This window comes from Triturus cristatus, chromosome 5_2 (genome assembly GCF_964204655.1).
Source record: "Triturus cristatus chromosome 5_2, aTriCri1.1, whole genome shotgun sequence".
NCBI classification, from domain to species: Eukaryota; Metazoa; Chordata; class Amphibia; order Caudata; family Salamandridae; genus Triturus; species Triturus cristatus.
In genome coordinates, this window is record NC_140588.1 from 1,042,630,278 (window position 1) to 1,042,652,406 (window position 22,129).

The 22,129-nt window shown below is 46.4% G+C and overlaps 1 protein-coding gene across 3 annotated transcripts in view; it reads left to right on the top strand.

Annotated features, from left to right (window-relative positions):
• STARD8 (StAR related lipid transfer domain containing 8) overlaps positions 1-22,129 on the top strand; it is a 644,863-nt gene that overhangs the window by 522,313 nt on the left and 100,421 nt on the right. Inside the window, exon 1 of one of the 3 annotated variants that reach the window (XM_085608324.1) lies at positions 120-393. The exons of the other annotated variants lie outside the window; for them this stretch is intronic. Within the exon in view, the coding sequence (XP_085464450.1) occupies positions 360-393 (34 nt within the window). The 5' untranslated portion in view covers positions 120-359. Of the gene's footprint in view, positions 1-119; positions 394-22,129 lie in introns of those variants that run through there. 3 annotated transcript variants of the gene reach the window in all.

Sequence of the window (22,129 nt, forward strand, 5' to 3'; positions counted from 1 at the left end):
CGACCACTCGAGCCTCGTTGGATTAACTCCCCCCTTCCTGGACGGCTCGGGGACCACCCTCCCCTCCCTGGGATCTGTGCGGAGACCCCTCTACCCCTTGGAACCGGTGCTGAGACCACCACCTTCCCTGGAACCCTCGAGGAGACCACCCCATCATATACTCCCTGGAATCTGTGCGGAAACCCACCCTTTCTGGGATCGGCATCTCCCCACCACCCCCTCTTAGAATTTGGAGCTCGCAGGAATCGGCGCGCAGACCACCCTTCTCTCCCTGGGACCGGAGCCCGGGAGAGTGGCCCCTCGCCCCCATCAGGGGAATCGCCCCCCTCGCCGGAGCTGCCTCCGACCCATGTGTTTCAATGCACAGGTTTAGGCACAAAAAGATCCGGAATGGTGAGTTGACGTCTGTGTATAGGTTTATGTAAGTTTATGTATTCATCAGTGCGCTCGTTCATTTATTCACTGCGTTTAGAGAGTGACCCGGGGCACATGAAAAAGGTGCAGGGGAAGATTTGTAGCGCCTGGAGGTGACTTCCCCTCACCTTGAAAACGCAAAAATGGCTCTTACCTGTTGTTGTATTAAAAGAGGCTTTAAAACCATTGGCTTGGTTTCATTTTAAATTGATAATAGTGCTGCGCCGTGAGTGGAATGGCCTCTGGGCGCTGTGAGGCGCCTGGAAACGAAACCTTGTGCTTGGTTACAATTGACTTTAATTAAAGCACCAGGTTGTCGCCTCGTTTCTGGAATTATACCTCCTTCCCCTGCGGGACGCTGTGATGGAAGCGCGAGTCCTTGGGGGCAGGGGGCCTTTGTATCCTCATTCTACCCGGGCACCGTGGACCAGTGACAATCACCAGGAGCTGCAATGGGGCATGGGGCATTTTGGGGCATATTTTACTAATGTACCTGCATGAGCGGTTTGTGTGAGGAGTGCGTCCCCTCCTCTTCCCCTGGGTGAGGCATCGGTTGTGCCATCCTGCGCTTCTATACTGTGGTGCAATCCCGAGTGAGGGGCCGCTGCCGGTTTTGGGGTAAAGCTTGTTTCTAGTTGATCCTCGCCTCGAAATGGACATTATTTCCAAAGTCCGTAGGATGGTGAGTGTCTGGCAAACATCTTCTGTGCCACGGCCTTATTCCTGAAGGCCAAAGAATAACTTACGTGGTTACGTTAGGTACGGAATTGACAACATAAGGCTTTACGTATTATTGCAATGCCCGGGTTGCTCTTGGACAGGCACCCCCCAGTTGTGGTCACAGTGGAGTTTTTAGTAGTTATTTGCCTTTTAGTTGCAGCTGCGTCTCTGTTACTGCAGCTCGGTTTGTTGCCGCTGAATTTGTTGTCTATCTTGTGGTATCCTGTCTTTCTTTAGTTTCGTTGCCATTGTTGTTTGTTTTGCAGTCACTGCTGGATTGATTGCCCTCTCAACAGTTATTGGTGGATTTGCAGTCACACCCGTGCTGGGGACCACTGTTGGGTTCCGGTCTGTGTTTGATATGTGGATGCTGTTTGGTTTGCAGTTGTTGGTTCTTCAGTCAGGACTTGTTCTCGTGTTGCCTCTAGGTTTGCATTGGCAGCTGTGCTGGTGGACTTTGTTCCTATGTTTGGTAGGTTAACGGTCACACGTGTGCTGGGGACCACTGTTGGGTTCCGGTCTGTGTTTGATATGTGGATGCTGTTTGGTTTGCAGTTGTTGGTTCTTCAGTCAGGACTTGTTCTCGTGTTGCCTCTAGGTTTGCATTGGCAGCTGTGCTGGTGGACTTTGTTCCTATGTTTGGTAGGTTAACGGTCACACGTGTGCTGGGGACCACTGTTGGGTTCCGGTCTGTGTTTGATATGTGGATGCTGTTTGGTTTGCAGTTGTTGGTTCTTCAGTCAGGACTTGTTCTCGTGTTGCCTCTAGGTTTGCATTGGCAGCTGTGTTGGTGGTCTGTGTTCCTTTCTTTGGCGGGTTAGCAGTCACACCTGTGCTGGTGATCCCTGTTTGGTTTGTGGTCTGTGTTTGATATGTGGATGCAGTTTGATTTGCAGATGTTGGTTCTTCAGTCAGGACTTGTTCTCATTTTGCTTCTAGGTTTGCATTGGCAGCTGTGGTGGTGGTCTATGTTTGGTGGGTTAGAAGTCACACCTGTGCTGGTGATCACTGTGTGGGTTCTGGTCTGTGTCTGGTATGTGGATGCTGTTAGGTTTGCACTCGTGTTGCTTCTAGGTTTGTTTTGGCAGCTGTGCTGGTGGTCTGTATTCCTCTGTTTGGTAGGTTAGCAGTCACACTTGTACTGGTGATCACTGTGTGGGTTCTGGTTTGTGCTTGATATGTGGATGCTGTTTGGTTTGCAATTGTTAGTTCTTCAGTCAGGACTTGTTCTCGTGTTGCTTCTAGGTATGCATTGGCCGCTGTGCTGGTGGTCTGTGTTCCTTTCTTTATTGGGTTAGCAGTCACACCTGTGCTGGTGATCACTGTGTGGGTTCTGGTCTGTGTTTGATATGTGGATGCAGTTTGATTTGCAGATGTTGGTTCTTCAGTCAAGGCTTGTTCTCGTGTTGCTTCTAGGTTTGCATTGGCAGCTGTGCTGGTGGACTTTGTTCCTATGTTTGATAGGTTAGCGGTCACACGTGTGCTGGGGATCACTGTTGGTTTCTGGTCTGTGTTTGATATGTGGATGCTGTTTGGTTTGCAGTTAGTTCTTCAGTCAGGACTTGTTCTCATTTTGCTTCTAGGTTTGCATTGGCAGCTGTGGTGGTGGTCTATGTTCCTATGTGTGGTGGGTTAGAAGTCACACCTGTGCTGGTGATCACTGTGTGGGTTCTGGTCTGTGTTTGGTATGTGGATGCTGTTAGGTTTGCACTCGTGTTGCTTCTAGGTTTGCATTGGCAGCTGTGCTGGTGGTCTGTATTCCTCTGTTTGGTAGGTTGGCAGTCACACTTGTGCTGGTGATCACTGTGTGGGTTCTGGTTTGTGCTTGATATGTGGATGCTGTTTGGTTTGCAATTGTTAGTTTTTTAGTCAGGACTTTTCTCTTGTTGCTTCTAGGTATGCATTGGCCGCTGTGCTGGTGATCTTTGTTCCTATGTTTCGTGGGGTAGCAGTCACACCAGTGCTGGTGATCCCTGTTTGGGTTCTGGTCTATACTTAATATGTGGATGCTGTTTGGTTTGCAGTTGTTGGTTCTTCAGTCAATGCTTGTTCTTGTGCTGCCCCTAGGTTTGCATTGGCTGCTGTGCTGGTGATCTTTGTTCCTATGTTTGGTGTGGTAGCATACACACGTGTGCTGGTGATCACTGTGTGGGTTCTGGTCTGTGTTTGGTATATGGATGCTGTTAGGTTTGCACTTGTGTTGCTTCTAGATTTGTATTGGCAGCTGTGATGGTGGACTTTGTTCCTATGTTTGGTGGGTTGGCAGTCACATCTGTGCTGGTGATCACTGTGTGGGTTCTGGTCTGTGTTTGATATGTGGATGCTGTTTGGTTTGCAGTTGTTAGTTCTTCAGTCAGGACTTGTTCTCGTGTTGCCTCTAGGTGTGCATTGGCAGCTGTGTTGGTGATCCATGTTCCTTTCTTTGGTGGGTTAGCAGTCACACCTGTGTTGGTGATCCCTGTTTGGGTTTTGATCTGTGTTTGATATGTGGATGCTGTTTGATTTGCAGTTGTTGGTTCTTCAGTCAATTGTGTTGGCTCTAGGTTTGCATTGGCAGTTGTGCTGGTGGTCTTTGTTGCTATGCTTTGTACGTTAGCATACACACCTGTGCTGGAAATCACTGTTTGGCTCTGGTCTGTGTTTGATATGTGGATGCTGTTTGGTTTGCAGTTGTTGGTTCTTCAGCCAAGGCTTGTACTTGTGTTGCTTCTAGGTGTGCATTGGCAGCTGTACTGGTGGCCTTGGTTCCTGTGTTTGGTGGGTTAGAAGTCACACCTATGCAGGTGATCCCTGTTTGGGTTCTGATCTGTGTTTGATATGTGGATGCTGTTTGATTTGCAGTTGTTGGTTCTTCAGTCAATTGTGTTGGCTCTAGGTTTGCATTGTTAGCTGTGTTGGTGGTCTTTGTTCCTATGCTTGGTAGGTTAGCATACACACCTGTGCTGGAAATCACTGTTTGGCTCTGGTCTGTGTTTGATATGTGGATGCTGTTTGTCTTGCAGTTGTTGGTTCTTCAGTCAAGCCTTGTTTTTGTGTCGCCTCTAGGTTTGCATTGACAGTTGTGCTGGTGCTCTTTGTTACCATGCTTGGTGGGTTAGCATACACACCTGTGCTGGTGATCACGGTTTGACTCTGGTCTGTGTTTGATATGTGGATGCTGTTTGTCTTGCAGTTGTTGGTTCTTTAGCCAAGCCTTGTTCTTGTGTCCCTCTAGGTTTGCATTGACAGTTGTGCTGGTGCTCTTTGTTACCATGCTTGGTGGGTTAGCAGTCATTGAGGAGTTTCTCACTTGGGTTAACAATGGCTGTTGGGTTTCTTTTTGCAGTTCTGTTGGTGGTGACTGGTGTTGTTGCTGCTTGTTATCTACTCATCATTGAGTGTGGGTTCTTGGTTGTTGCAGCCCTTGTTGAACATGTGCCATAAGCTGGAGTTTTTTTGACCTTTCGATACAAGAGAAGATTTCTGGGCGACCTTTTCTGGTAGAATGCTGCTCACTCGTCTGTTTCTTTTTTGTTCAGTGGCAGAATCTCCTCATACAACTGCTACATCTGTGATGTCACACATGCCTTCCACGTGGGCGCAAGCTTTGGTGGCTGCTTTGTAAAATATCAGTGAGAACAGGATAGTGCTCCCTGTTCTGGCACTAGGGCCCAAGGCGCTGAGTTTGCACTTGAGCCCCAGCACTTCACGTGATTTGCAGCATGATGCTTGCACTTCTGTCAAACTGCAGTGAATTCACAATGTAGTCTACGGCCACTCAAAAACTTCCATGTCATCATGGATGCCATCACCGATGACAGTTCCATCATAAATCTCATCTGTGAGCTCACTGATGACTTCACCAGTACATCATGGATGTATGTGGTTTGCCTGTATGTGATGCTGACTGTAGTTGTGCCTTTGGCATGGTATGACATATGACGATACACAAGGCGCATGCACTCACACTATGGCCATGGCGTACTGTGCCCAAGGGCCTCGCCTTCTGCAATGCAGCCTATGGCCTAATGGTACTGCACGCAAAGTTCGGAGATTATGAGGACCTGCGTGCAGTGCATTCCTCTCGACATCCAGTGCAGCACAGCGGCCTATACATATGCTGTAAACACATCATGGCCTCGCGCAGAGTAGGGTATGAAGTCTGGATACATTACAAATAGTGCTTTAAATGGGCAGGTGCTGTCCGGTACTGATTGCTTGCCCTTCTTTCATGAGAAATGGAGAGTACCTGCACTTCTCAGCACTGCTACAATACATTTATTGGGAGAGTATCGGCACTTCTCGGGAGAAAACAGGTACTGTGAATAGTGAGTACCTGCACTTCTCAGGACTGCTACGATACATTTATTGGGAGACTTTAAATGGGCAGGTACTGTCTGGTACTGATGGCCTGCCCTTCTTTCATTAGAAATGGAGAGTACCTGCACTTCTCAGCACTGCTACAATACATTTAATGCGAGTATTGGCGCTTCTGAGGAGCAAACAGGCACTTTCAATAGTGAGTACCTGCACTTCTCAGCACTGCTGCAATCAGAGGCGCAACTAGAGCCAAATTTCGGGGGGGGGCTGAGCAAAAATTTCGGGGGGGGCTGAGCAAAAATGTCGGGGGGGCTGAGCTTTAAGCAATAGGCAGAGTGGAGCTGCAGGGGCTCTTAGAAGGGGTGAAACAACAGCGAGGCCTCATTAACATGCAAATGGTCTTTTAAAGACCTGTAAAGTGCTCGGGTGCGGCTGCTTTTTTGCCCGGGAAGGTCTCTCATCCCGGGCTGCCGCACACGACGGGGGGGGGCTGAAGCCCTGTGAGTCCAATGGGTGTTGCGCGCCTGGCTGCAATACATTTAATGCGAGTATTGGCGCTTCTGAGGAGCAAACGGGTACTGTGAATAGTGATTACATGCACTTCTCAGCACTGCTGCAACACATTTAATGGGAGAGTACCCAGTGCTTTAAATGGGCAGGTACTGTCTGGTACGAAGTACCTGCACTTCCTGTATTAGAAATGGAGGGTGCCTGCTTTTCTCAGCACTGCTCCAGTACATTTAATGGAGAGTATCGGCACTTTTCAGAAGCAAACAGGTCTTCTGGGCAGCGAGCACCAGCGCTTGTACATTTCCATTGAAAGCATCGATCACAGATAGGACGACCCGGTGCATAAGACATCCGGGCGGTGGGCTGGGCTGAGCCCGGTACAAAGAGAGTACACACTGCAGGTTGTGTGCACGGGCCAGTCCCTTCCTCTCACTCCCTGGGAGCCATTGTCTTCTCCGTTGAGCGGATGTCTCGGCGCCAAAAGGTGGGTCCAGCTGCTGCCTCTTTAGCTGTCGGGCTCGAGTCTTGGTGGACCGAATCCCCCACACTCCACCCCTCCCCCCATCCCACTATTTTGTTAGAAAGGGGACTCCAATCCCCTGTGCCCGAAGCGGAGAGGTGTTGCTTAACGAACTACAAACATGAAGCACTTTTGTGCTTGGCAGTTCGCTTTTAGAACACCAGCAGCAAACATTCATTAACAACACGCTTAATGTTTAAAAAATGCACCCAGCACATTTTGTGTAGTCGCTAAAGAAGTTTAATAAATTTAATTTACGAGCTCCACATATCTGTTTAAAAAATAAACTATTGTCACGTTTTGCCATTTAAAACCTCAGTTGCACCTTTTATTTTGTGGAAACAATACAGTGATTTATAAAAAAAAAATGTAAAACCAAAAAATTCCTATTTGTATTATTTATTTGTGATTGTTACGTTGCCATGTCAGTAAAGTAGTTCCATAACCATTTAGGTCCGGATTATTATAAGGACATGGCCCCTCTTCTTTGTGTCGTCACGTCCTGTCTCGTCATTTGTGGATTGCATATAATAATTACCCCGGACACTGTTTTTCTTGGGGTTTGTGTCCTGTTATTAGTTCATCCATTGACTGATTCGTCCACACAACTGTCAGAAAAGCAGAGCGCTGGATACAGTGCTTAATTGGTAAATTACTGACTGCCGGTGCCCGAAGTTTTTCCCAGTAGTCCACAGCAGCCGGTGCTGCTGAATGTCACGGTTACAAAATATAAAGGGCGGTTACTCTAGTTTTTTCCCCTCCTTGCCTTGTCCCTTTGCCACTGTTTTTCCGTCCATTTCTTCCTCCTACTTCCCCACTTTTCCGCTTTTTTGTTCTGGGTTAAATCGGTTGATGAAATATACATCCCTGCACTGTATGCAGTGGGACCTACCTGCAAACACCAGCTCAAATTAAGCACTGGCTAGAAGTAAAAGGCATGCTCCAATATTGAACGTTGAGAACGTGCGATGTAGCACTCCCTTTGGTAGATGTACGCTTTGGAAACAGAGTTCGAATCTCACGTTCCCAACTTGTCGAAATTGTGTGATCTTGGGCCCTTAGAGGAGGAGAGTAACTAGGGGCTGGAGCTGCCCACTTTGATACTGGTCAACCAGGTTCTATCTGAGCTTGTGCTCAACACCCTGTGATTCTGGGCAAACCCTTGAAGCGCCCTGTGCATTAAAGCAACCGAATGTGTGAGGCGCTGTTCTCTCGAGAAGCGCTCCAATGTCCGGTCCGGTTCCCTCTATTAAAAAGCAGAACGCTATTACTCGCTGCCTGAAACTAAATCGGTATTATTCGCTCCAGAACTGGACATTTGTGGTGAAGGGGTGGAAGGATAAGCCCGTTACCGAAGGGGAGCTATTGCCCCGGGCTGGGAGTTCAAGGTATCGTCAGTGTTTCCTGCAGGAAGTGAACGATGGACTCCCTCGGGGCGCACGCACTGGGGGAGGGGCCTGCCCCTTGAAACCGGACCCCGTCCTGCCTGCCTTCTGCTGACCGGAGGAGACCCACCGACCAGACGTAATTACATTTCTGGGGCATTCCTAGAAAATACGTGGTTACCTCACACCGGCTGCTGCAGGGGTGCGCACAGCTGGCGTCGGTTCCTGGGTCTGTGTCAGTCTGGCTGCCTGCCTGCCTCAGACTGCCGGTCAGAAGCCCCTCGTCTGACTGCTCCCAGCCCTTCACGGATGCGCACGTGTCTGCCTGGCTGAATGTCTGTGGCTCCTTGAGTGTTTGCTCCTGTGATTGCCCTGCGACGTCTCCCATGCTTGATCTGACTTCCTTCATGCCTGCTTCTTGCTACCTCATGGTGCCTGCATCTACCTGTCTGCCTATTCTGCTCGGCCTCAGTCTGTGTGCCTGCTTCTGACTGCAAGCCGGCTTCAGCAGGGGCTCACAGCTTGCACCTGGTTCTTGGTCAGTGTCTGCCTGCCTGCCTCAGACTGCCAGAAGCCCCTCGTCGGACTGCTCCTAGGCTTTCATGGCTGTGCGGGGATCTGAATGTCTGGCTTCCTTCATGCCTGCTTCTGACTACTGAATGGCTCCTGCTTCTACATGTGTGCCTGTTCTATTTTCCGCCTCAGTCTTTTTTATTGTGTCTGCTTCTGACTGCAGGCGATTGACTGTCTAACCCCGCCCCCCCCCCGCCCCCCCTTCCAATGTTTCCTTCTCGCCTATTATTGCTTCTAAGTCTCTGTAAGGGCCTGCATGAAGAGACACAAAGGAAACATTAATGAATGGATTCGAAAATGTAATACCGTGGCATATGTGTTTTTAACTAGTCCGTCATTTGTATTTTATACATTTTTTTTAATTACAAAACAGGAAGAATATTTAAGAACATCGGACTAAAAACCATTCATGTTTGAATTGGCGCTTCCGTAAGATCCCTTCTATCTCCTAAAGTCCTTACATTTCTTCTTTCTGTAACTGGACATTGTTTTCTACTCTATGCGAAGTCACTTTATCTGTAATCTCCTTTTGTGCCTAATGTGTCTTACTTTAACACCTTATTTCACAGCTTTTTGATATAGCGTAAACTTGGCCCAGGAGCGTCGGAGCGCTTTACTCGAGAACCGGACATCTTACTTGAGAGCCAGGCGTTACACGTGTTTTGAGGCACGCAATTAAGAGATTTTCAAAAAATCACCCAATGTTGAGTGGAGGCCGGGATTCGAACCTGGTTTGCAGCTCTAGCCCGGAGCCACATTCTCTGTATTAAAATTAGATCTCGCTATGTTTCTATTTTCTCCGGGCTCAAATCCAATTCTATTTAAATTTCTTTATTAAAAACTGCTTTCATTTCTACTTTCTTTCACTCCCAAAATATGCATATATTTGTATTTTCAACTCTTTACAATTCCGTTATATTTCTTTCTCTCCCAAACTTCCCTTCCTGCAGCGCAAGTGAACACGTGCCCCTCTTCTGCTCTCTAGTGGGGCTGGGGCAGGTGGCACTGCGTGTGGGCATCTTGCTCTCCTGTGAGTCGACCTATGACCTGCTGTTAATTACAGGCCCATGCCAGCTGCTACGATAGCTCAGAGGGTTCATGCAGCCTCTGGGAGATCTCCATGTAAGAAGCAGGTCACAGGCCAAAACCATGGTACCAACCTTTCATCCTTCCAGAGTCAATAAAATGAGTGTCATTCATTTGTCAACGATTTATAAAGCGCACCTTAAGATCTGTCGTGATCTTGCTATTAAGGATAAAATATCTTCGACAAAGATATTTTTAAATCAGTTGATATATTCCTGAATCGATAGAGCTCCGCTCCTCCCTTAGTACTTTTGGATGAATCGTGAACCTTTCGGCTTTTCAGGCTAAAATATTTTACATCCGTGGTGGTCTTATATCATGGTTAGAGCAAGGCATGGTGGGAGCTATGTTGACACCACTACAGGCAGCTGCCTTACTGCACCGCCACAAATGGGCTGTGGAGGGCGCCAGATTGCCATACATATCCACAAAAAGTCAACAATTCTGGGTAAGGGAGGGGACCCTTCCCCAGAGCAGCGCCCGATACCTTTGACCAGAGGCCCCTTGGAGGGGGACCTCGAGGCAGGACGCTGCCCACCAACGTTTTCTGGCCAACCCAAGAATTGGACATTTCCCCCAGCCCCTTTCCGCCTGTCATTTCCTTCAGTCTGTGAGTACACACCTCCTTAAAATACGCCCATTGACTCAGCAGCTAAGCAGAGCCGTAGCTGGACCACCCATTCCTGACGTCTACACACCAGTGGCCGGTCAGCAGACTCCGTGATGGCCTGGAGCGAGTCTCCAGACTGCAAGACCACCTTGGCCAGGGTCTTCTCCCTGATCCCTTACCGTCGAGATACCATCTGGATTACGACACCAGTCTGCACCCATGGACTTTGTGCACTCTCTCTTAGAAACGATTGACGAAGGGGGTATGGATCTTCGGCTCTTACGGGACCTCCATGGCATTTAAAACCGTCGACCACCACCTACCGGTTGAGTGCCTCGAGTTGGAAGCAGGGTGGAAAGGAGCTTCATTTGTCCGGTTTCCTGCTCTATAATTGAGTGATATCACTGAACTCCAGCGCCCTGAGACCCTCATGGGTGATATGCAGTGCTTTATAAATCCTTTATTGATCGATTGAAAGATGGACCAGGTTAATGTACCCCAAACTTAACTCTTTCTGTTTGGAACCCCAGCCAGAGTGAGTGAGGACCGTCCATCTATCCAGACCATTTTGTATTCCTTCCTTCCTTCTCCATTGTTAAATCAGGACTCATGGCGTACCTCTCTCCAGAAAGCGATGTGAAGTGATACCGGCGCCTAGAGACCTAGCTCCAGGTAGCAAGTGCTAAATTAACGCAGTGATTCATTCACTCATGAATCATTGTCCCTCTGCCGGCTATTTTTGTAGGTAAGGCTACCAAGCTCAGTGGAGTTAAAAATCTCTGGATTATCCTGGATAACCTCATGTCCAATGAGCGCTCAGCTTGCCTGCATCCGGAAACCTATCCTGTTTCACCTGGACCACATACTGAGAGCTATTCTAATGGGCATTGTTGTCATTCCCACATTCTATGGCTGCAGTGGTCTATCTCTGGATGGGACTTAACTGAGCATCTCTCAGCTTCAAAGGATGCTGAATGCGGGGAGGAAAGCTGGCTTAAAGCAATCACCTCTCCAGTGTCAGACGGGCCTCACTCGAGTGAAATCCCGAGCTAGGTTCATGTGCCTCTGCATTGTTCAGGAATGTTTATATGGGGCGGCTGCAGAACACCCCTAACCCTTAGTGCCCTGCGAAACACGTACATCCATCAGAATGTAATCTGAAGGCAGTTGCTCTCTTTAGTCTATCTAGCATGTCATGGGGCAGAGGGAGGAGTTTGGATGGATACAGCTCTTGGTACCACTTGTGGAATATGCATCGAGACACAAGACCAATCAAGGGCAATCTATTTTTATCTTTTTTTAGGAATCACTAAAAACGTAGCTTTTTTTTTCCAGTCCCTTCAGCTAATGCTCGGGCAGAGCATCACCACTAGACATCTTTGGTTGAATAGGCGCCCTACAACTGCCATAAACTTATCACTTTAAAACACGATTTCAGTGAAACAAGGATATTTGATAATATGTAGGAATGGGTCAGTGTGGGTTATAATATATATATATATATATATATATGTCTCCCAACATTGCTCAAACGCTTGAGGCCGCACCCGCTGCAAGTTTAAGGAACATCCTTTATTCAACACAAAACAGGCAGTTGTTAATCCAGTGTTCATAGCCTGAGCCTGACGCGTTTCAGAGATTCCATCTCTTTCCTCAGAGGCAATCGGCATAAACGGTGAGTTCCAAGCTCTTGTGAATTGGCGCTGCAAGCACTTTAAATCAGCAAGCACGAGTTAATCTGGGGGCCCAATGGAGGGCTTTGAACTTTGTCCTGTTAAATTGTCGACATGAACGGACCCACTGGAGGGCGTAACAAAGCATTAATTATACTACAAACACCAGCGTGCATTGCAGAACAACGTGAACTGAGGCACACCAGGGGCCACTTTAGAACAATTTAAAAGCACGTGGGATGTTTGGCAGGTTGCTTGGAACTCACCGTTTATGCCGATTGCCTCTGAGGAAAGAGATGGAATCTCTGAAACGCGTCAGGCTCAGGCTATGAACACTGGATTAACAACTGCCTGTTTTGTGTTGAATAAAGGATGTTCCTCAAACTTGCAGCGGGTGCGGCCTCAAGCGTTTGAGCAATGTTGGGAGACATATATATATATATATAACTTTAAAAAGTACAGTAAATGGACAGGCCTAATATGAACTGGAGTCCCTTCATTTGTTTTAAGTGTATTCTAACTCTATTTGCTGGTAAAATTGGTGTTTAGTGCAGTAGAGATAGTTAATGTTTCGGTCTCATGGCTTAACCCGGACCTTCTTCACGACAAACGGTACAGAGAGTGCTAATCTATTAAAGATACTGTCTGACTGACTGATAGCATTTGTTCAGCAAACTCTCAGCCCCACCTGTCTTTGTGTAAACAGACAACGCTGAAAGCAAAAACATATGACAGCTGCATTCTGGTTTTCTAAACCTTAACATTTGTGAAATATGGAATACTTTCCGTGACTTGAGGGGAGCTTCTACCTAAGCTTTCTACTATTATGCATTCTGTGTGCATGTGTGAGCTTTGGACGAGGGGTCACTGTCTAAACTGTAGGGACCAATTAGAACATCTCCCGTAATTCATGTTAAAACACCCCAAAGGAGCCGGAAGGAGACAGAAGTCAATGCCTTAGCTTACATGGTAGTGAATAACATGATCTCTGGATATGTAACGTATGTGCTCGTGTACATTTTTCACTGAACAAACGTGTTTAGCAACCTCAGTAACATAGACTGTGTCACGCTTATTATCAGGCACATGCCATTTCCTGTTGTTTAAGTCACATACACATACTCCCTTCGAATGATAAGATGTTGGAACTGGTCTGATGTGCTGAATCAACCATGTTTTTATGTTTATAGGCAATAAAATATGATTTAAAATATCTTTTTGATCTGAAAGAAACTACTTTATATGTGTGTGTGTAAATTATTGAGAATGCTAGGAAGTGATTCCTCTCAAACTAATGTAATGTTAAATTAAATTCCAGTGAGATCAAATTTACATGCAGTAAACTTTTCAAATCACTTAATCAAAAATAATGAAAGAAATATATATTAGTAAGTCTAATAGGCTTCCGGAATTTCTCATTAAATAGGTTTAACAAAAGATAGCAGTGGTGGTACAGGATGTGATGTTTTCAGCACAATATAACCAACACAAAGAGATGATGGACGGAGCGCTGAAACTTTGCGGACACTCACCCCCAGTCACAAATCTGGGTTGAATCCATCATCATTCTTTAGCTCACTTCGCCACCTCAGTTCAGACCCAGCCATATGCAAATCAGTCTTGACCCTGTGCCTCATGGGAACAGTCCAGCCCGAACTGCCAAGCCAGGTCCTCCCTGGACCGGAAACAAGCATCCTGGGACCGGTTTCGGGCTAACAGCCCTCATCAGCCAGGCTAGCTTGAATCCAGTGGCAAGGTGAGCAAGGGACCCACGTCTGAGCATACCCTGCCAACTTAGGGCGAAAAGAGCAAACACAAGGAGAGGATGCACTAAGCGAAGTGAGCGAAATAACGAAAATGGATTTAACCCAGATCTAATAGTGACTGGGGGTGAGCGTCTGAAAAGTTTCAGCACTCCGTCCATCATCTTATTGTGTTTAAATTGTTCACCCTAAGTTGTAAGGGTATACTGTATGTACGTGCCTACATGATGATGTATGCACATGTATGCGTCACTACGCATGTATGGGATAATCAAATGGTTCGGGCTCCAATTAATATATATATTAATTTTTTTATCAATCCAAGATGGCAAATGTCACTTGGATCGGTAGATAAAAATTTATTCATTTATTAGTGTAAAAGCATCTTGGAATGCCAAGTGATCCGGCAGGAAAAGGCAGCTGTTGCCCCTCCCCCCCCAAGCAAACTATGGGCTGCAGAGGGTTAGGTGGGGGAGGTGAAGGGGTAGCAATTTGGGCGGTATTTGAGAGGGGAAGCAGCACACAAGAGAAAGCAAGAAAACACGTGCACGCTAATGAATTGCTTAGTGAACACAAAAAGTAGTTCTCTAAATGTGAGCAGTGGAAGGATACAAATCAGCCATCAAACGCTTGGTAAAGAGACTGTGCTGCTGAAAAAAGACAAACACAAGTAGATGAAGGCAAGCCATCCAATAAGAAGCAAGCACCTGAGCATGACAATAAAGCCAACCAATAGTAAGCATTGGGCGGTTTCTGTACCCACTTTACATTTTTGGTATGTTTCACTAGAGATTTTTCACAAAGAAATAGCTAAAAACTGTGCAGGACTCTTGAAAAGTAGGGGTTGTCAGTACTTGAATTAATCTCGACTACTGGTAAATACTTTTAGCAGCATTTCATTCCACAGTGTTTTGCTCTCTCTGCCATTACAGGCAGGGACCAGCAACTTGAATCCAGTCTTGGCCCCGCCCTCAGAAAGGACAGCCAATCCCAAACTGCTAGGCCACATCCACTCTGACTAGGAATACAATGACAGAGACATATCTTGGCCTTGGTGAGGCTCATCAGTGAGGTACAAACCGAGTACTGTGGGTCCGTGAGCTACAGGATTCACGTGTGCCCAAACTTGGGTCTCCGAGCTCCGCCTTGAGGTTTTTCAATGATCACAGTCTATGATGACGCTTACTGTGCACCATTAAGGGGAGGAGCTAGAAAAGCCGTCTAATTAAACAGGCAGAGGAAGCTTTGAATGCGGACAGAGTCTATAGCAGCCACTATAAGCACTTTGCCATTCCATTCCATTGTTTTATTTATTTGAGGAGTTCTCTCTACCACCCCTCCTTGCTTTGTGGTTACTTTAGGGTGTTTTGTTGTATAGGCAGCCATACGCGGGTCTATAGAAACCTCAGTGGCAGTATACGTTATCACATGAGTTGATTGTAGGCACAATTTCGAGATAATAAATTTGACTTCTCATAAAGGGTTTTACTAAATTTCAAACAATGGTTAGTTGCGACAGAGGGCATTGCTAAAGAAAAGGGCAGTATACTGATGAACTGCATAATGGATGCCATGCGGTTGAGTCCTGCCACCCACTCTTGCACAGTCACTGCATACAGGGGTCTTCCTTTCCTGTCTGAGTTCGATACATGACTTTATTAAAGATTGCTGGTGAGTATTTTATTGTATTGTAGTTTCATTTATATAGCGCTTCATACCCCTGAGATGCTAAGGCACATTGCGCACGGGTAGCACAGTATGTCGCAGACTGTGCTTGAGCGTGGGTTTCTGATGTGATCTGTGTGGTTGTGGTGTGGTGTTTGCAGTGATGACAGAAGTGGTGCTTATATCTTGTACTATGTTGTCAGGCATAAGACATTCCAGGCTCTGATGCCCTGTGCACCGAGGGTTCCGCCCCTGTGTCTGTTGGTCCAGTTTCTTCTGACAGATGGCCTTTGGATTGGCTGGTCCTGAGGTTTCTCATTGGCATGTGATTGAAGGCCAGCGCCTGCATCCAATCAGGTCGTTTTTGACAAAGCACCCTCTGCATGCTGCATAGTACTTCACACTTGACCCTGGCTTTGGCTGGGGGCCAGTGAGTTGCTTTTATTGAGGGTTGAATCTGATTGTGTTTCCTCCAGTGGGGGCAGTGATGACACCTGGTTCTGCACTCGTCATAAGTGGCCATCCAGCCTCTTGGGCCAGAGACCACATTGCCGTAGACCAGTGGTTCCACAGCCAGGGCTCTGGTCCATTGACACCAGTGATGTGTTTGTAATAAAACTAGGACAGCTGGAGGTTCAGCTCTTCAATAACTGCTTCTGCTGATGGAGTGAAGGACCGGTCTGAGTCAAAGATGCCCACCTCTTGGCACTGAGGGTTGGGATAGTTGTTGGGCCAGAGGGTAAACGCCACTGGAAAGGGAAAGTTTCATCATGAAATATCCATTTCTTCATGCATTGTTGGATGGCTTTCCTTCCTCCACGTGCGTTTGTCTCCTTCTTGGAGCATGGCTTCTTTGCTGTTGTTTTAGTTGAATGACTTGTGTCCTCACCCTGCTCGCATTCTGAGAACTGTTTTGTTTCTTTTTCTTTCAGCACCCCGTGTGAATGCATGTGGTTTTTTAGGTCTCGCCTGACCCAGCGCATGCGCTGGTCTGGCGAGACTTATTGAGAGGGCTCCAAAAAGTGCTACCAGGCCAGCCTAGAGCTACAGTGCATGTGCGCGGGCGCACGTGCCGCGCACATGCTGCGATTTACTTTCACTTTCGCGGCCGCACGGCCGCTTTGATGTTTGATCACGATTACTTTCGCGGCCGCACGGCCGCTTGGCATAGCCAATAGGTCTCGCTTTTGGGACCTTATAAGTATTTAGTTATACAACTGTTGCATGGCTAAACACTTATAAGGTCCCAAAGGCGAGACCTATTGGCTATGCCAATGCTTGTTTGCTCTGAACCTTGTGTGCCCCTCTCCCCACCTCAAATACTGACCCAGCTGTCTTGCCATCTGCTCCCTCAACCTTCAGCTTGCCAATTGCTTCCCCTAATCATCCTTGTTTTTTTTCCTTTCTAAAAAATAAAATAAAAAAAGTCTTCCTGCCTGATGCGCCACTGTTGGTCCTGTTCGCCCCAACACTCATGTCGTGTCCTACCGAATAAAACATTTTACATGTTTTTGGGATGGTCCAGCAGCTGTCATTTGCTGCCTGGCCCCTCCTTTTATTTAAAAGTTCTTTTGCGCACTTTACATTTTTTTGATGGACTATTCCAAGGTTGGCACCTGCCGTCTTGGAATCGTGAATAAGAAAAAAATATACATAATTGTGCCTGAGTCATGCTGTATTCACGTGCAAACATGCTGACACATTTACCTGCGTATGACATCCTCTTAGCCCGCCATAGCATCATGACGCATATATGTATACAAATTATTACGTTCCCCCCCCTTTTATATTTATTCTAGTTGCTGCAATATCAGCAAAAACATTGGCAAAGATATATGGATGACAAGGCAAGATTTATTTATTTAGTAATTTGATATAATGCACCTCACCACTTATGGAGCAATGAACTGAGTAAATCAAACATTTTTAACAAGCATTTGCAATGCAATAGGTCTCGCATTTGTGAGAGTTTAAGCTATTGGCATTGTAAATGACAATGCCTTTTATCTGTTTTGATAATTAACACATAAATAAAAGGCTTTGCCATTTACAATACCAATAGCTCAAACTCTTGTAAATGCGAGACCCATTCAAAGAAGCGGCCGCTGTTGTCCCGGGCTCCTCGGAAAGTTAAAGTGCGCATGGTGCTCAATGTTGCAGGAAAGCCTGTCGTGCCTGCAGTGGGAGAAACTCATTAAAGAGAATAGTGCTTACAGACTAAACAAGCAATGGCATACCCAATAGGTCTCTCCTTTAAAACCTTATAAGTATTTAGTTATGCAGTACAATATCCTTGGTGCAACAACATCAACTGTTGCATGTCTAAACACCTATAAGGTCCCAAAGGCGAGACCTATTGGCTATGCCAATGCTTGTTATGTTAAGAGCTTGCGGGGGAAATATAAGCAGAGTTTGTAAATTATAGTATGGTTTTGTAGACTGCAACAAACCTAAATACGTAACATGCTTATTGAGTTAACATGTCCTAGGTGCATGATATGTATGAACAAGTAACATTTCTATTCTAGTCACATATTTTGACAAACAAGAGCAAGTGTTACGTAATTTCAAAAAGTTATGGTTACTTAACTTCAAAAAGTTATCGTAGATAAGAAAGCATGTTTTTGTAGAGCAATGAACATGTCGCAGTAATAGTCCGCGCTAGTAAATAGGACATTTTCATTTATAAACAGAATTTTAAGTGAATGTCACAATTTTCATATAAATAAAAATGCGCGTACGTATAGACAGATGAACGCGTTGGTGGTATTAGTGTATTCAAATCAACAAGAGGGTACAGTAGTGAAAAACATTGTCATTTAAACAAGAGACGTGTTCATTGGAATGGGCTTGTATTTTCGTGCGAGAAAGCCACATGTATCTACAGAAAAGCATGTTCCTGAGCGCGAGACAACATTTTCATGTAAATAGGAGAGCATGCTGTACATTGGAGATAATGTTTCAATAATGAAGACGCTTGTGAGTTTTAAAATGAACACGCGCGTGTTGAAAAGACATCCAAAGAGTGAATCAGACCATGTCACGATAACAAAAAACATTGAAACCTTGTCAACACAGAAAAAGGATCCCATTTTATGGTAAACAGTCGAGTCTGTTAAAGTTAATCTGACAATATGTTGATTTACAGAAGCACCCCTGCTTGTGAAAATGTGAACTTGTTGTCATAAATAAAGAGTGTGTTCTGCAACGCAACGAGGTGTAACGAAGATAACACTTCAATACAAGTTAAAGTGAGTTTATATAAGTACCATATTCTTGTAGTAAGTGAAGCTGTCTATGTAAATATGTGAGCCTTTACATTTAACGGAGGATATTGGTACGGTCGCGTGCATTCTTATACGTCGGAGAGCTGCCGGTGTAAGCGAAAAACTACACACAAAAAATGCAATTACAAGTAGGTAGGTGACAGCATTCACGGTTATAACATGACACGTCTGTAGATTAGAGAAATGTTCGTGTAAACAGATCAGCGTGTTCATGTAAACAGGAGAGCATGTTCAGGTAAATACGACACACAAAGCGCACATCAATTGCGCATCTCCACGTGGTGCGTGCGCCTACCGGCGTGTGGATGATTTTGTGCCGACATAAGGTGCTGGCTTGTCGAAATCCTTTGCCGCACAGCGCGCCTCACGCTCAAAGTTTTAAAAAAACACAGACGTTCTAATAGCACGCGAGTGGTGCGCGCGCGCCACAGCGAGACACCTGTTTTGAATTATCGCGCACGCGTCTGGGAACAATAATTCAAAACAGATGGTGCCTGTGCGGGTAACCGCAAGCAATAGGCCGTGGGTGGAGCAAAGACGGGACATGCACCCGCCTTTGCCCCAATTGCGTGCTGTCTTTCTTAGAAAGACGCACGCAAAGGCCAATAGCCTCTGACCAAACACAAACCACACGCACAAGCGTGTGGTCAGATTTTGAAACCCCCTTACAAAAAGTCTCGCAGGACAGCGCATGCGTGCTGGCGAGACCTAAAAAGACGTACTGTGTTACAACCGAAGAAAAATGGCCAGTCCTCATTGGAGGTTACAAATAAAGACAAGGCGTTACTAAGGAGGGACTAACAAGCCTATTAACGAATCAGAAGCCAGCATTTACAAAGGGCAATCACACAACCAATGACAAATATGGGCGGAGAGTGGGTGGGACTTTAATTTCATATGCCAATACAGTATGCTACAGAGCAGCGCATGCGTTGCCCAGGCTCGACGTAAAAATGGGGGTCTTTCAGAGTGCTGTGGAATGGGAAGCAGGGAAACGCAGCAGGCATGGAGTGAGGGCGAGACTGTAGACTTCTATCTCAAACATGAGGATTCATGTATCAATGTCCGGATTCTGCTTTGGGAGGTTGGCCAGTGTGTGCCATCTTTGACAACTCCCCTCCAATTCAGAGCTTTAGATGGTGGGGTCCAAGGATTCTGACGTAGACTCTGCATAGGTGAGCCAAGGGCAGGGATAGAGGTTCCCAAGCGCTCCAAGCTTAACCTGAGAGGGATTGGTCCAGGACTGCAGAAGATCTGGATTTTGGTATTTCCAGATAGAGGCAGTGTTTGCTTCTGGATTGTCTTATGCCGCCTGAGGCGAGCACAAAATCTGCTAGCTGAGTGGGTTTGTGTTGCTGCAGTCCCCTGTAAGTGACACGGCAGGTTTTACTCTGTATCATGGCTGCGAGGAAGAGCCTGTTGAGATCTCTTAGGACTGGGGAGATGTGGTGGAATCTTCTTTTTTCCGAGATGAGTGGTGCTGTGGCATGAAGAGCAACTTTAGGAGAGAATAGTTTGGATACTGGCAGAGCAGCCAGGATTGCATCTCCTGAATCTATCCTGGATATAACCAGAGCATACCCTGTCCTTCTCAATTGGTTGTGGAACTGTTAGTGCTTCTATTTCTATAATTATTGGAGGTGGACATTTGCAGACGGCCGCAATTTGTTGACCTGAGGAATCCTAGATAGAAAGTCAATAGTGAAACCTGGGGATTTGACAGTAATGTTGGGGGGTGGAGCGAATCGGAGATTTGTTGTGTCATTAATGATTGGCCGATGTTATTGTTGCCTTTTCTGGATAAAAGAAATGGTGTTTTGCGAGTTTGGTTTTAAGCAGTTTGATTCCATCTAATGGTGTAATTTTCTTAGACTGATCTATAAAGTGAAGCGATCAGTGATCAATGCCAGTTTTATGTATAAAAGCATCATCTGCATATGGGTGGATCTTAAAGTTGGTGTTGAGCAAAGCTTCTAAAGGTTCGACATACAAAGTGAATTAAACGGCGAGAGTGACTGTGGACTTCCAGAAGGGTCCACCGTGTGGAACTCCACCCCTTGCTTGCTTCAGAGAGGATGAGCGGTTTCCTAGTTTATTAATCAAGAGTGACTGTGGATTTCCAGAAGGGTCCACCATGTGGAACTCCACCCCTTGCTTGCTTCAGAGAGGATGAGTGATTCCCTAGTTTATTAATCGAGAGTGACTGTGGACTTCCAGAAGGGTCCACTGTGTGGAGCTCCACCCCTTGCTTGCTTCAGAGAGGATGAGTGGTTCCCTAGTTTATTAATCGAGAGTGACTGTGGACTTCCAGAAGGGTCCACCGTGTGGAACTCCACCCCTTGTTTGCTTCAGAGAGGATGAGTGGTTCCCTAGTTTGTTAATTGCGTTCTGCCTTGCAAGAAGGACTTGAACCAGTTGAGCACAGAGTCTCCAAGGCCGTCCTTCATTCCAGGGTTTTTAGTAGCAGGCCGTGGTACACTGCGTTGAAGGCTGCCGACAAGTCCGGGGGTACCAGGAGGCGGGCTTCACCGTCACCAGGATTGGTTGGATGTCGTCCATTACCTACCGGGGCTGAGCCCTCCTCGGAAGCTTGATTGTGAAGAGGATAGTTGGGAATTTTCAATTATGAAATGGTTCAATCCTACTGCCACATATTTCTCCATTCCTTTACCCAGCCATGGGAGGTCAGTGATGGGTCTAAACCCGTCCATGATGTCTGGGTTGGCAGTGGGTTTGATGTCTGGGTTGGCAGTGGGTTTCTTTGGATTATTTTGATGTTTTCCTCCGGACAGGGATGCATCAGGTAGATCGCGCCCGGTTGGTGTGAACAATTGTAAGTGAGAGTTGATAATATCGCACAGAGATAATGTCTGAAGTAGGAGGGAAGGCGCGCGCTTTGATGACTTTTGTTAGGCCTTCTAGTTGCAGTTTCTAGAATGAATTCCAGGCGTTAGAATGTGTTTAAATTACGACTGGGTCTAAATCCCTAACGGAGTTAAATTCTGCTTTTATTTTAGCAAGTTTGTTGTCGAACAATGTCAGGAAACTGTTGCCTTTCTCTGTGGATGGTGAGGCTGTTGCGTATAGAGAGAGCTGACTGGCTTCATTGCTAGGGAGATTTGTTTTTTGGAGGTAGGGGGTTTCTGCTTTTTGAATTACCCCTTTCTACTGCTTGCGTGTTTTTCATTCATTTGAATTTTATTCAATTCAGTTTGGATTTTAAGCGTTGCCAATGGTTGTTCAATGCAGCACCTAAAATTCTAATATCAGATCCTCAGGAAATGAGAGAGCGAATAATGCCCCCCCCCCCCCCCCCATCCCAAAAATAAACCCACACGCACACACCTTTTAGGTGCAGTGTGTGCATCTCCTCAGACTGCAAGCTGGGTCCGGGGGGGGGGACTGAAAACGCACATGTAACTAACACACATTCTGTGCTCACACCCCTTGAATAAGGGCTCAGCGGAGAATCGTATCCACAACTCCTGCATTTTCGCGGAAGTGGGACAATTTTTGGGAAATACTTTGTATTCTTGTCTTCAAGGTTGTATCACGCACAATGTATCCGCCAAGCTTACTGTAACCGCAGTAGAACATCTCTCACGCGGCCTCTGAGTGGGGCTG